This window comes from Podarcis tiliguerta, assembly GCF_965153285.1.
Source record: "Podarcis tiliguerta genome assembly, chromosome: 10".
Taxonomy (NCBI): Eukaryota; Metazoa; Chordata; class Lepidosauria; order Squamata; family Lacertidae; genus Podarcis; species Podarcis tiliguerta.
Genome location: NC_139543.1, coordinates 15,676,201 through 15,689,723, shown reverse-complemented (window position 1 = coordinate 15,689,723; position 13,523 = coordinate 15,676,201). Strand labels below are relative to the sequence as shown.

Sequence of the window (13,523 nt, the reverse complement as noted above, 5' to 3'; positions counted from 1 at the left end):
AAGTTCTTAACCCGAGGTACTATTTCTGGGTTAGCGGAGTCTGTATCCTGAAGCATACGTAACCTGAAGCGTATGTAACCCAAGGTACCACTGTAATTCTCTTGATAAAGGCAGGCGGAACAGGGTTCCAAAATGGGAAGGCGGAAGCGGAAAATGCCCCTTTCCAGGTTATCGCCATACAATAACCCGTGGAATGCTGTGCCGCTAATAAAATCTCCTCTATGACCTGATTGTGTTAGACTCCTTGGGGGAGAACCTCTGCTTTCTCACAGAGCCAACCTCCAGAAGACTGGAATAAAAGTCTTCCATCTTGTATTCTTCAACCAAAGGAAGAACAAACAAGAGAAAATTGCCCGCTTGGCCTGAGTCCCCAGGGGCAGCGAAATGGGAGACTTAAGAACAGTAGAAAAGGAAAGAGGTGGCAAAGTTATGATTATAATTCAAATTAGACAGTGAGTGTCCGCTTTTTGTCTGTTTTAAATACATCCAGTGGTCATGGGCGTAGCCAGGGGGCGCAGGGAAGGGCAGCTCCCCCCCCCCAAAAAAAAATCAATAAAAAATACATAGCTAACGGCGGTTCTTCTCCTCCCTTAACAAAAGGCCTGCCTCCCCTAACAAAAATCCTGCACAACTAATGGGACTTTTGACTTCTTCCTTTGAATTTCCATTTGCCCTCCCAAGCCCCCACCTCAGGCTATTGCAAACCACTTTGGAGATTCTTCTCAGTTTCAAAAGTGATCTGTCACACTGCATTGCGCGCGGGGGGGGGGGGCGTGTTTAGAAATACAAGTCCTATGCCCCCTTGTTTTTTAATTATGGTGCTGGAGGAGACTCTTGAGAGTCCCATGGACTGCAAGAAAATCAAACCTCTCCATTCTGAAGGAAATCAGCCCTGAGTGCTCACTGGAAGGACAGATCGTGAAACTGAGGCTCCAATTCTTTGGCCACCTCATGAGAAGAGAAGACTCCCTGGAAAAGCCCCTGATGTTGGGAAAGATGGAGGGCACAAGGAGAAGGGGGCGACAGAGGATGAGATGGTTGGACAGTGTTCTCGAAGCTACTAGCATGAGTTTGACAAAATTGCGGGAGGCAATGGAAGACAGGAGTGCCTGGCGTGCTCTGGTCCATGGGGGCACGAAGAGTCGGACACGACTAAACGTCTAAACAACAACAACAAACATGCCCCCTTGTGAACATAGTGAAAAGTGAAAAAGAACTGGGAAAGGAGCAAAGTGTTTGCAAGCCCCTTTCGGGGAATCTGCACGTTCCTAGGGTCTTGCTGAACCATAATCTGGCTGAGAACCAGACAGTCCCATCGTACTGAATTTGTGTGCTTTGTGAAGTCCGTGGCGAATTACAAATGCCTTGAGTTGCTTCACAAGTGCCAAGGCCAAGGAACAACTTATTTGGATGAAAGTAAACAAGAAAGGCATGCAGGCTCTTTGTGGTCCATTGAGAAAGTCAACAGGGTCATCTTGTCTGCCTCCCAGCGCTTTCTTTGTCTGCCCGTTTGAGGCCAGCTTCTGATGATTGCGATAAGGAAGGGCACAGCACACATCAAGAGCTGACAATCCTGTCTGGCCTCCGGCTGATATGAGAGCAAACTCAATCAGTATGAAAGTCAAACTCCCCAGTGAACACAGACTGTATTCTGGCAGGCCCAGCCACTTCTCCCTTCAACCCTAATTGACATCTCTCCGAATCATCTGGCTGACTACAGAAGGTGCCTTAGAGAGGATAACACTCCAGCTGTGAATATACAGGTTTTCACTTTTAATTGCTGTTATTGTTCTGCGCAAACTACGCACTGTTTGCATTATTTTTCAAAGCACATCAAAGATATGACAAACACAAGCAAACACAGGCACAAGGGACTCTTGTTTTCTGTAAGGGAGGTCAAAAGTTTTTGCTTTTTAAAATTTTATTTCAAAACCAAAAAGAAACAAAGTACAAGCATCAAATTCAAAATCCATATTCATTTTCTAACATAAGCCTTTTACATAGATTACCTGAATTAAAATATACATGATTACTCTAGGCTTCCCTTTGCTGTATGTAATTACATCGCAGTTAGGAAATTTCTATTATAAATAATATTATAGATTCCCACATGCCCCCCCCCACTCCCCTTCACCCATATGTGATCTCAATATTTTATTTCTTCCATCTTGTTGTGTTGTTATAATTTAATAATTATTCAGTTGTTTCTATTGTTATTTTCTTGCTTACCCCTGAACGTTTTTCGCATTATCTATTAATATTTCAATTACGGAACGATATTTTTTCATGTATTCCTTCACTCCATCCCACTCTTTGATTAATCTCTGATTTGAGTGGCCTCTAATAATTGCCGTCATTTTTGCCATTTCTACCAATTCGCAGTTTGTTTTGCCATTCTAATAATGATAGGATTTTCTCCCCCTTCCAGTTCTTTGCGATCAATATTCTGGCCGCTGCAGTTGCGTAGAGGAATACATTTCTTTTATGTCATTAGATATTAGGACTAACAAAAAAGGAGGTAAAAAGTTATCATCCATCTGTAATTAGTCAATTTAACAGAAATAGCAGCCTTGTTTCCCACCGTCCTCTCATGGTAGGGATAGCCTCTCTTCTTCAGTGCAGTATTTTGTATTTATTTTCAGTATCTGTATGCTGCCCCATAACTTATAGCTTATATATGCTGTACATATGAACAAAGCAAGTATTCAGTGCAATCTCAGTGATATCCAGCTAAGTTGTACTCAGAGTAGACCACTGAAGTCAAGGGACTCGTGTCTATTGATTTCAATGAGTCTGCCTCATATTGGATATTACTCCAATGTCGGAAGTATCCCTAAATATCACCTAGCCCACGCAAGAAGTGTACTACTACAGCATCAATGATGGCCATCTAACCACCAATCCATCTTAAACAACGTCCAATAAAGGAGAGAGTACCACTTTCCAAGGCAACCTGCTACGTGGTTGAACAGCTCACACCATTTGTTTATGATAGCAAAAATATCACGGAATCCAATTCTATACAAATATCAAACTTTAGAAACGTTTGCTATCCGATAAAGTCACATCTCTTAATTCCTGTCCAGTATTTTTCGCAATCTGGTTACGAGAGTGAATCCCCTTTATTGAACAGACACCAATTTTATTTAGATTTATATTCCTAAAGGAGTCCAGGGCAGCCCATTTTAGTGCCTGTTTTTTCACGTACATACTGGTTGTTGATCTGTACTCAATACTTGTGCTCACCTGCTCACCTGACAGGTAGCAGGATCCTATCTTGTTTACTCGGAAAACAGTTCCTACGTATTTTTTGGCGTGCTCCAAATACTCAAAGATTTATTTATGACAGATAATGAAATGTGCGAGGATGCAATGATAGTAATATTAATTAAGATGATCACGCTTAGGGGCACTATCCAACCTTTAAAAAGCACTCCAGGTTTCCTTGATTTCAGTTGCTAGGCAAGAAAAAAGCTTGCTAATGATCTGGTCAAGAATGAGAAGCACTGAAGAAACTGCTTGTTTTGCTAGAAGTATTGGAAAACATTTTCTCTACTGATCTCTTAACTGAATTTAGCATAACAAATTGTTGAATTGACAATTGAAATTGCTATGTTATTTTCTTCATTTGTATTATAATTTTCTATAATGAACTTGATTGATTGGCCTGGAATATATTGTTATATTCACTTCTGCTTGGATTTCAGGAATTGCAGGGAAAGGGGTTATATAGTATATCTGATTTGAATTCCCTTACTTTTCTCCATAGGGTTTTTACAGGCAGACACACGTTGAAGGAGCTACCTTCCTACACCTGTTTTAAGAATTGCCTAAATGGTTTTTTCGTTGTCCAATAAATAAACCCAGCTGTCTAACATTCTATTTAAAATGTAAGGCATTGTAAGGTTCCATTGCTGAAGCAAATTCCTGAATTTCTTTGAAGAAAATCCCAGTCCCTTGGTTACAATGAGATGGTAATTTGTGGCTCCTGGTTAATCTCTGCCAGTCTCTTAAACAGCAGTCAAAGGAAGGGGGGGGGGTGTGGATAAGGAAAGACTAGGCCCCAAGATCTAATCAAGTTATCTGCATCTAGCAGGCAACTGGCTCTCATATTTATGAGCAATAAAAATAGAGCCATGGACTAATGGAGCAAGCTGGACTTCCTTCTGAGATACAATCATTCAAGTATTTCTAAAGGACAACAATTGAATCCTACCTGTAGGCTAATGACAGGGAAAGATTTAAGTCGTGGGGCAGAGGGCACGCAATTCCCCCACAACCCCATCGCTCTGATCAAAAACTTTGGGGTAGGAAATTGAAAACACCTGTAGAATCGACACTTGCCAATTAAGAGAAACCATTACATTTGATTTAATTTGAGTCATTTGCATGAGCTTTCCACACATAGAAATACTTACCTTAAAATAAATAAATAAATAATTGTTAAGTTGCACCTTAAAGGTAAAGGTAAAGGGACTCCTGACCATTAAGTCCAGTCGTGACTGACTCTGGGGTTGTGGCTCTCATCTCGCTTTACTGGCCGAGGGAGCCGGTGTACAGCTTCCAGGTCATGTGGCCAGCATGACTAAGCCGCTTCTGGCGAACCAGAGCAGCGCACGGAAACGCTGTTTACCTTCCCGCTGGATTGGTACCTATTTATCTACTTGCACTTTGACGTGCTTTCGAACTGCTAGGTTGGCAGGAGCAGGGACCGAGCAACGGGAGCTCACCCCGTCACGGGGATTCGAACCGCCGACCTTCTGATCGGCAAGTCCTAGGCTCTGTGGTTTAACCCACAGCGCCACCTGCGTCCCTTAGAGTTGCACCTTAGAGACCAACTAAGTTTGTTCTGGGTATAAGCTTTCGTGTGCATGCACACTTCTTCAGATACACTGAAACAGAAATCACCAGGCCCTTATATATAGTGGGAGGGTGGGGTGTGGTTTGTCTCAGAAGGGTAGTAGGAGATGGGTGATTGACTCAATGGGTAGGGTAAACCTCCTGGACAATTTTATTTATTTATTTCGACTGCATCAGACCAACACGGCTACGTACCTGAATCTAAATACTTTCCTTGTAAAGGCTTTCTGGGAAATGGTATATAATGAGTTAAAGAAAATGTTTAAAAATACTTTTGTTAAAAACCCCAGAAGCCTTTTTAATTAGTATTGTGGGTGTAGAGATACCAATGGAAGATAAAAGACTGTTTATGTAAGCAACAACTGTGGCAAGAATTCTCTTAGCCCAAAAAATGGAAACAAGACGAAGTACCAACGAAAGAAGAATGGTAGACGAAGATGATGGACTTTGCAGAACTGGCGAAGCTGACAGGAAAAATCTGAAACTAGCATGATCAAGTATTCCAAAAGGACTGGAGTAAATTTATACGATATCTGAATGATTATTGTAAGCCATTAACATCACTAGCATGGTTGTCTGAAGACTTGTAATGGGAAATGTTCTATCTTTCTATATTTATTTAAATTCTGAGCCATTTTGTAATGAGTGTACCTTGATGAAGAATGTGAAGTTTTAGTCTTTGCCCAGAGCACACGTCGCCTTGTCTCGTGGCCTTATCACAAGCTGATGTGAAGATTGCTGATCAATGCTTTGCAGGGGAAGGCGCTCCTAAATCCAATTTCAGCTCTTTTCGCAGCACCAAACTTTTGTCCTCTGGATCACGAAACTGATGAGATCACTGCTGCGGATCAATTTTCACACCAAATACTGCAGTAGAAATTATTGAATGTTTCACACACAAAAAAAAAGTCCATCATTTGAGTTACATTATTTATATGATGGAAAGAAACGATCGATGAAAGGTGCTTTTCCCCCCCTTTTTTAAACCTAACTCTGAGTTATATGTGTATTCTTTAGGCTTTCTCATTTATTGCCCATCAAAAGCACACCTTTGTAATAAAAGAAAGAAATTGCTGTGAATTGCAACTGAAATAGCAGGCACCCCAAGCCAGATCAGATATCTACCTTGTATAGCATCGCCAACGCCTAATCCGAGTAAGGCTACTCCATTTAATGGTTACATGACTGGAGAAGTACTGTATATGTTTTATGTTTCCTGACTAGCTGAATATACATCCGTGTTTCTATAGATTTAACCACAATTCAAATGCCACTTTTTTCGAGTGTGGCATCATTAAAACCTTGTAACTCCTTGTGCAGTAAAAGTCTTGTAATTTTAACTTGCCCTTTTAAAATTCTAATTTACAGAACTGTCAGTCTGTACAGAAGGACTTGATAACTGCCTGTTTTTCCGCCTGGTGCAAAGTGGGCTTTGATGTGATGCTTACGGTCCTGAATTCAGGTTAAACATCCGAACTCGCATATGGGAAATGAGGAAAATGAACCTGTCTGCTTTCATCCACTCCAACTTCTGCAGAGTTGACACATTTCAATTATCAATAAAATCCTACGATTCTAGGTGGCTTCTGGGGCCCAATTTCTTTAGAAATTAGGCAGCCCTTTTGACAGACAAGCTAATCTGATTTCTAGCACTTTATCTCACTGAGAAAAGTCTTCCTACACACTTCTGAGGCCAGCAAGCACCAGGAGGCAATTGACAAAAGCAAAACATTTTCTCTTGGGGATCCATCTCGTCTGTCTTTTCGGCTACACCAGCCATGTCTGAAGCCAAGCCGACAAACCCAGGCTCCAAGGAGACAAGCTGTCTGCTCCTCACACCCTTTTTCCAAGAGTCTGTCTTAACTCAGCTTCACACTTCATTTGCAGAATCCGCTGGCAGAATCCCCTCCTCACACCTTTGCAAGTCTAACCTGCAAAAAAACCCCCAAAATGTTCATTAAACACCCACCCAGGCACCTTGTGTCCACCACATGGACACAATCCGGTGGCTCTCAAACTTTTTTCGGAATAGAAATTTGCTGGCGCCACACCCATTTTTTATTGTTAAGAAATGCATTGGAAAACAAAAAGGAACAACTCCTAGCAGTGCTTAATTTATAACATAGGACACAACTGCTTTATAATATGATCATGGGAAATCCAGAAACTAAAAAACAAAACAAAACTATGCAGCCATATAAGAACATGAATTATTCCCAAAATCAGTGCCAGATTTATGTATAAGCCAAACAAGCTATAGCTTAGGGCCCCGCTCTCTTGGGGGCCCCAAAAAAAATTAAAGGAAAAAAACTGAATGTACATTTCCAAAACATAAGATAAAAAACAAACAAAATATAACCTACATACAGCAACAGTGTTTTGTGTTGTGTAGGCTCCTATGATGTAAGTAATGGGCCCTGCCTGCTAGCCTGCTCCCTAAAATATGACTGCTTTGCTCATTTCTATATATAGGGTGCCTACATTCTGCATGGACTGGTTACATGGTAACATGTGCAAATGGCTTTAGATACCTATTAGGTCCATAATTACCATATAAAATAGAATCAACACAAAAAACAGTGACAATTTGTTGTTGACAAAGGACAGCTGGACATATAAAGGGCCCCAATAGCTTCACTAGCTTAAAGGTAAAGGTAAAGGACCCCTGACAGTTAAGTCCACTCATGAACAACTCTGGCTTTACAGCACTTATCTCGCTTTACTGGCCGAGGGAGCCGGCGTTTGCCCGTAGACAGTTTTTCCGCATCATGTGGCAAACCAGAGCAGCACACGGAAACACCGTTTACCTTCCCGCCAGAGCAGTACCTATTTATCTACTTGCACTTTGACGTGCCCTGCCCGAAATATATTGATAAACGAGCCTCTTACATTTGTAGCTTAAGCATGTATATAAACTCAGTGAGAGGTATGAGCTTGCTTTTGCTGTGTGATCTCATTTGTATTGTTGTTGTTTAGTCATTTAGTCATGTTCGACTATTCGTGACCCCATGGACCAGAGCTCGCCAGGCCCTCCTGTCTTCTTCATTTGTATTAGGTCTAATAAAAAGGAAGGCACGCTTGGCAAACCCTCACCGTGATCAACTTCCACCAGGAAACCTATGTCCTCACCGGATCTGGCCTGCGAACACTCCAATTGGAGAACAGCCTTTACCAAAAGTGTCGTGGGCTTTGAAGATACTCGAACTCAGGACGCAAGGGAGAAATGTGCTAAGAGGAAGGCATGCTTGGCAAACCCTCACCACGATCAACTCCCACCCGGAAAGCTATGTCCCCACTGTGGAGGACGTGTGAATCCAGAATTGGCCTCACTTATGGACCCACTGTTAAAACCATGTTTATGGAAGACAATCTTGCACAGTTATGAGTAATTGCCAAAGAAGAAGATTTGGTCTAATTTGAGACAAACTCTCTTCAACACAAAGAAGCCTTTCTCTCTCCTTTTCCCCCTGCAGCTGACAGCAATTTATTTAAAAATAAAGACATGTAAGAGCATTTATACAAAGTGTTTTGTTAAAAATGGACCAGGTTGCAAACTAGGAAGGTCTGAGAAGCAGCTTGCCATTCACAGCTAGCTAGAACCAGAGACCCCAGAAGTGCAGAAGACAGAACCCCTTTTTTTCCTTCCCACCCCCTCTTCAAATCTCACCCTCCTTAGCAGCAATCCAAGCAAACGTCTGTTGTTTTTGGGTGGCCTTCGTACTCCATCAGTTCATTTAAAAACCAAAGTATCCAATAAAAAACAATGCAGGTTTATTCCACCATTTTTTAAAATTTGGAGGCTTTCCTCTTTAGAATACATAAGACATTCAGGTCAGTCATTGGAAACATCTCACTGTAAAAGAATCAAGAATTATAAAGGCGCTTTGGCCAAGAGGTCTTCAGGTTGAGAGGTTGAGCAGCTTCTCTTTTCTGTTCTTGACGCACTGAAATGTTTAAATGTTTCTTTGCCATTCACACCCTTTGGGAACCACGGGCTTAATCCCATCAAATCATTTAAATGGGCTATAAGCAAACACGTTTGTTTTTTTCCTTGGGGGTTTCCATCAGATAAAAGGAGCAGAGCCCTGGGGGTTGGCGGGTGGGGGTCGTGCAGATATAAAGCGCCCCACACCCTGACCTTTGCTCAGATCTGCAAAGAGACCTTTGACTCTACGAGGCATCCTCACGTTACGGAGGCGCCAGCGATGCTCCCCGCGGCCGTCCTGCTGGCCTTGGCCCTGCGCCGGGCGGCGGGGCTGGACCTGGGCTTATCCACCAAGTGCGTCGCCATCCCCACGGACATGGCCATGTGCCACGACATCGGCTACTCGGAGATGAGGCTGCCCAACCTGCTGGGTCACGTCGGTTTGCCCGAGGTCGTGGGGAAAGCCGCCGCGTGGCAGCGCCTCGTCAGCACCGGCTGCCACCCGCACGCGGGGATCTTCCTCTGCTCGCTCTTCGCACCCGTGTGCTTGGACACGTGAGTACCCGCGGCCGGACCCGCGTGGGCTGTTCACACGTTCAACTCGGGAGATGCGAGTCGGGGGGGGGGGGAGAGAAGGGCGCCGACAGCACAGCTGGTGGCTGCCCTCGACTTGGGGAGGAAATGGGGAAGGAAGGCCTCGTCTTCTTCCTCGAAGCCTTCTCTCCGGCGGGCGGCCTCCCTCGGTGCCCTTTCAGACGTGCGCGGCGTGCCTGCGTGTTTTGCTCCTAAGAGCTGCCCTGCTTCCCCGACAGCTTCATCCAGCCTTGCAGAAGCATGTGCGTTGCGGTCCGCGACAGCTGCGCTCCCGTCTTGCAATGCCAAGGACGCCCCTGGCCCGGCAGTTTGGACTGCGATCGGTTCCCCGCAGATGAGGACACGTGTCTTGCATCCCTCGGCAAAGATGCTAAGCGTGGTCTCGGAGGTACAGCTTTATATGGGGGTTTGGGTTGCGTGTCCTTGCGACGGGTCTAGTGGGGTGATGCTTCTCCTCATTGTTGTCTTGCAGAACTCATAAGGGGATCAAAAGTAGAATTGGTTTTCTCTTGCTCTGGCTCTGCTTACTGATGGCCTCCCTGCCTTCTGTGCTGCCAGTTTTATTGGGCACCAGATACCATTGTTTCACACACTGGTACATTCCTATCCTACCATTCTCCTCTTGAGGTTCCCAGACCCACAGCAGGCTGGCAGCATCACCTGTGCTGGGTCTAATCTCATCCTCTCTGTTCTTGCTTGCTAGCTTTCTGTTGCGTTTTTAAATTTTATTTTTATATATATATATATTTAATGTGCTCTCCCACTTGTCATCCCCCAGGAAGGTTGCTTCGAAGTGACTTTGCTGAATGTGCTGCTTAGTTCTCAGGGGCTAATATTTTACATCCCTGAAAGCATGTTTTCCCGCTCTAGAAAAGAAGCTTTGGGAAGGTGTGATGGAGAGAAAATGGCTGGAAAGGGATTCCCTTGCTCACTATTTCCCCCGCTCCCAACTGCCCAGCAAGGTTTCTCTCTTGTGGGTGGTTTGTTTTCTTGCGAGTCTTTCTGAATGTGCCTTTGGTGCCTCTGTCAGTGAGGACCTGAAATTTCATTACCAGCCCAGCAAACACTAATTCCTGGGCAAAATTTGCTGCCCAGTAGGCAGATTGCTCATGTGTGTGGCACAATGACACAATTGCTTATCATATCCTTTGCCATATTGTTGGTGTTTGAATTTTGCTTAAGGGTTTAAGGGTTTCTCAACCTTGGGTCCCCAGATGTTGCTGGACTACAACTGCCATCATCCCTGCTAATAGTCCTGTTAGCTAGGGATCATGGGAATTGTAGTCCCAAACAGCTGGAGGGCCAGAGTTTGCCTATGTCTGAGCTTACCGGAAAACTGCCATTTATCTCTGGAAACCTTGATTTTGGATCACACATTGAATTGTGAAGAATTTAAGTTAAGTCCATGAACCTAAATGCAATGGCTGCCTTAAATCCATCACAAAGAACAAAAGAAGCTGCAGACCATTGAACCATCTAGTTCAATATTGTCTGCTCTGAACTGGCAGCAGGAAAGCAGATGCTCTACCTCTGAGCTAATTCCTCTACCAAACCCTAATTCCAATAATAATAATAATAATAATAATAATAAATTTATTATTTATACCCTGCCCATCTGGCATCAAACATTAAAAACTTCGCTAAACACGGCCGCCTTCAGTTGTGTTTTCAAAGTAAAATAGTTGCTTATTGCCTTGACATCGGCTGGGAGGGCGTTCCACAGGGCTGGCGCCACCACCGAGAATGCCCTCTGCCTGGTTCCCTGTAACCTCACTTCTCGCAGTGAGGGAACCACCAGAAGGCCCTCAGAGCTGGACCTCAGTGTCCGGGCTGAATGATGGGGGTGGAGACGCTCCTTCAGATATACTGGACCGAGGCCGTTTAGGGCTTTAAAGGTCAGCACCAACACTTCGAATTGTGCTCGGAAACGTACTGGGAGCCAATGAAGGTCTTTCAAGACTGGTGTTATATGGTCTCGGCGGCTGCTCCCAGTCACCAGTCTAGCTGCCAGTGGTAGCTCGGGTTACATACACTTCAGGATACATACGCTTCAGGTTATAGACTCCGCTAACCCAGAAATAGTGCTTCAGGTTAAGAACTTTGCTTCAGGATGAGAACAGAAATCGCGTGGCAGCAGCAGGAGGCCCCATTAGCTAAAGTGGTGCTTCAGGTTAAGAACAGTTTCAGGTTAAGTATGGACCTCCGGAACGAATTAAGTACTTAACCCGAGGTACCACTGTACTGTTAAAACGAAAAGGGATCAAACCATTGCAGGAGGTGTTGAAATTTTGGGAGGTTGGATAGTTACAATGGAATGGTCTTGGTAGTGGGGTGCACATTTTTTATTCTTATTTATTTATGATTGTTACTTTTTCGAAATAATAAAAATAAATAAAATGCCTTTTAATCTAAAAAAAAAATATTGTGCTGTTGGATATAATTCCTAAGATATAACAATCGGCACATATGGAGTCCTGCTGAAGCGTTCTATTTGACTGGAATAGCTTTGTCTGCAGAACATGAGCTTCTTAATCTCAGGGCAATGGATTCGAGCCCCACGTTGGACCAAAAATTCCTGCACTGCAAGGGGTCGGACTAGTCTGACCCTCCTGGTCCCTTCCAACTCTACAATTCTATGATTCTAAGGGCTTATCCTATAATATACAGAGCCCCGAGCTCAGCTTTATCTTCCAAGTTGTCAAAAAATGTCTGAGAATTCTTCAGGAGATCTCCAGACATGACAGGTTTATTTTCTGTGGGAATCAAGTGCATGCCCCCGTGACAAATTGGATTTTTCTCCTCTTACCGCCAGCCTTTCCAAAGCCTATCTGCCAGACTTGCCCGGCCATTGATGAGCTCTTGACGCGCAGGAAAGTGCTGGACATTTTTTGTATCGGCAATTTTGGTAAGTTATTATTGGCACAGTTGGGATCGAGGCATCCCTGCGATGGGGCTTGCTAGATTCTACAACATCTTCTCTCTTAATTTCTATATTAATACAAGAGAAGCTGCACACACAACACACACACACACATTATTTTTCTTTCTCTCTCTCTGCAGCCGCAAAGGTGAAACTGTCCAGGAAACGACCGGCCTTCGGCGCTCAAGAATATGACCTTGACTGCCAGGTGGAATTCATTAACCAGGGTTCGCTCTTGCCTTTCGATGCTCGCAGTGTGATTAAGCAGTGGTTTCTGATCAACGAAAACTGTACTCGGCAGCTGGTCCATGCCCACCGTCCCAAGGTGTATCTCATTGTGGGGACCACCGAGGAAATGAACATTGTTGTCAACCAAGTGTATCACTGGCAGAAGTGGGATTACAGGCTGACCCTGGCAACGCAGAAACTGAAGCATCGCAAATGTGCGTAACTCTTCATTTTCCAGCATTCGTGAATTCTCCGCTGATCCAAGAGCACAAGCAAAGGCCCAGCATATTCTCAGTAGGCCCATTCACTTCAATGGAGGGAGCTAATCAGCGCCAGATTTAGGTTTGATAAGCTACAGAAGGTAATGGGGCCCTTTCTATGTCCAGCTGTCCTTTGTCAACAACAAATGGTCGCTGTTTTTTGTGTTGAATATATGCTATATGGTAGTTTATGGACCTAATAGGTATCTAAAGCCATTTGCATGTGTTGCCATGCAACCAGTCCATGCAGAATGTAGGCACCCTATACAGTGGTACCTCGGGTTACATACGCTTCAGGTTACAGACTCCGCTAATCCAGAAATAGTACCTTGGGTTAAGAACTTTGCTTCAGGATGAGAACAGAAATTGGGCTCCGGCAGCGCGGCAGCAGCAGGAGGCCCCATTAGCTAAAGTGGTGCTTCAGGTTAAGAACAGTTTCAGGTTAAGTACGGATCTCCGGAATGAATTAAGTACTTAACTCGAGGTACCACTGTATATAGAAATGAGCAAACCAGTGATATTTTAGGGAGCAGGCTAGCAGGCGGGGCCCATTACTTACATCATAGGAGCCTACACAACACAAAACACTGTTGCTGTATGTAGGTTTTATTTTTATTTATTTTTATCTTATATTTTGGAAATGCACATCCAGTTTTTTTCCCCTTTAATTTTTTTGGGCGCCCCCAAGAGAGTGGAGCCCTAAGCTATAGCTTGTTTAGCTTATACGTAAATCCGG

General features: G+C 44.0%; 1 protein-coding gene across 1 annotated transcript; it reads left to right on the top strand.

Annotated features, from left to right (window-relative positions):
* The first annotated feature begins 9,041 nt into the window (after positions 1–9,041).
* LOC310658198 (secreted frizzled-related protein 2-like) lies at positions 9,042–12,873 on the top strand. The gene is made up of 4 exons (XM_083400058.1): positions 9,042–9,340; positions 9,598–9,767; positions 12,192–12,284; positions 12,440–12,873. Exons 1-4 carry the CDS (start codon positions 9,066–9,068, stop codon positions 12,748–12,750), a joined length of 849 nt encoding a protein of 282 aa, XP_083256184.1. The 5' UTR covers positions 9,042–9,065; the 3' UTR covers positions 12,751–12,873.
* The last annotated feature ends 650 nt before the right edge of the window (positions 12,874–13,523 follow it).

Excerpts from the sequence above, each read along its gene's own strand:
- LOC310658198 (XM_083400058.1), top strand. The coding sequence starts at position 9,066 with ATGCTCCCCGCGGCCGTCCTGCTGGCCTTGGCCCTGCGCCGGGCGGCG. Across the intron at positions 9,341-9,597 it reads GCACCCGTGTGCTTGGACAC|CTTCATCCAGCCTTGCAGAA; the intron begins GTGAGTACCCGC and ends CTTCCCCGACAG. Across the intron at positions 9,768-12,191 it reads TGCTAAGCGTGGTCTCGGAG|CCTTTCCAAAGCCTATCTGC; the intron begins GTACAGCTTTAT and ends TCTTACCGCCAG.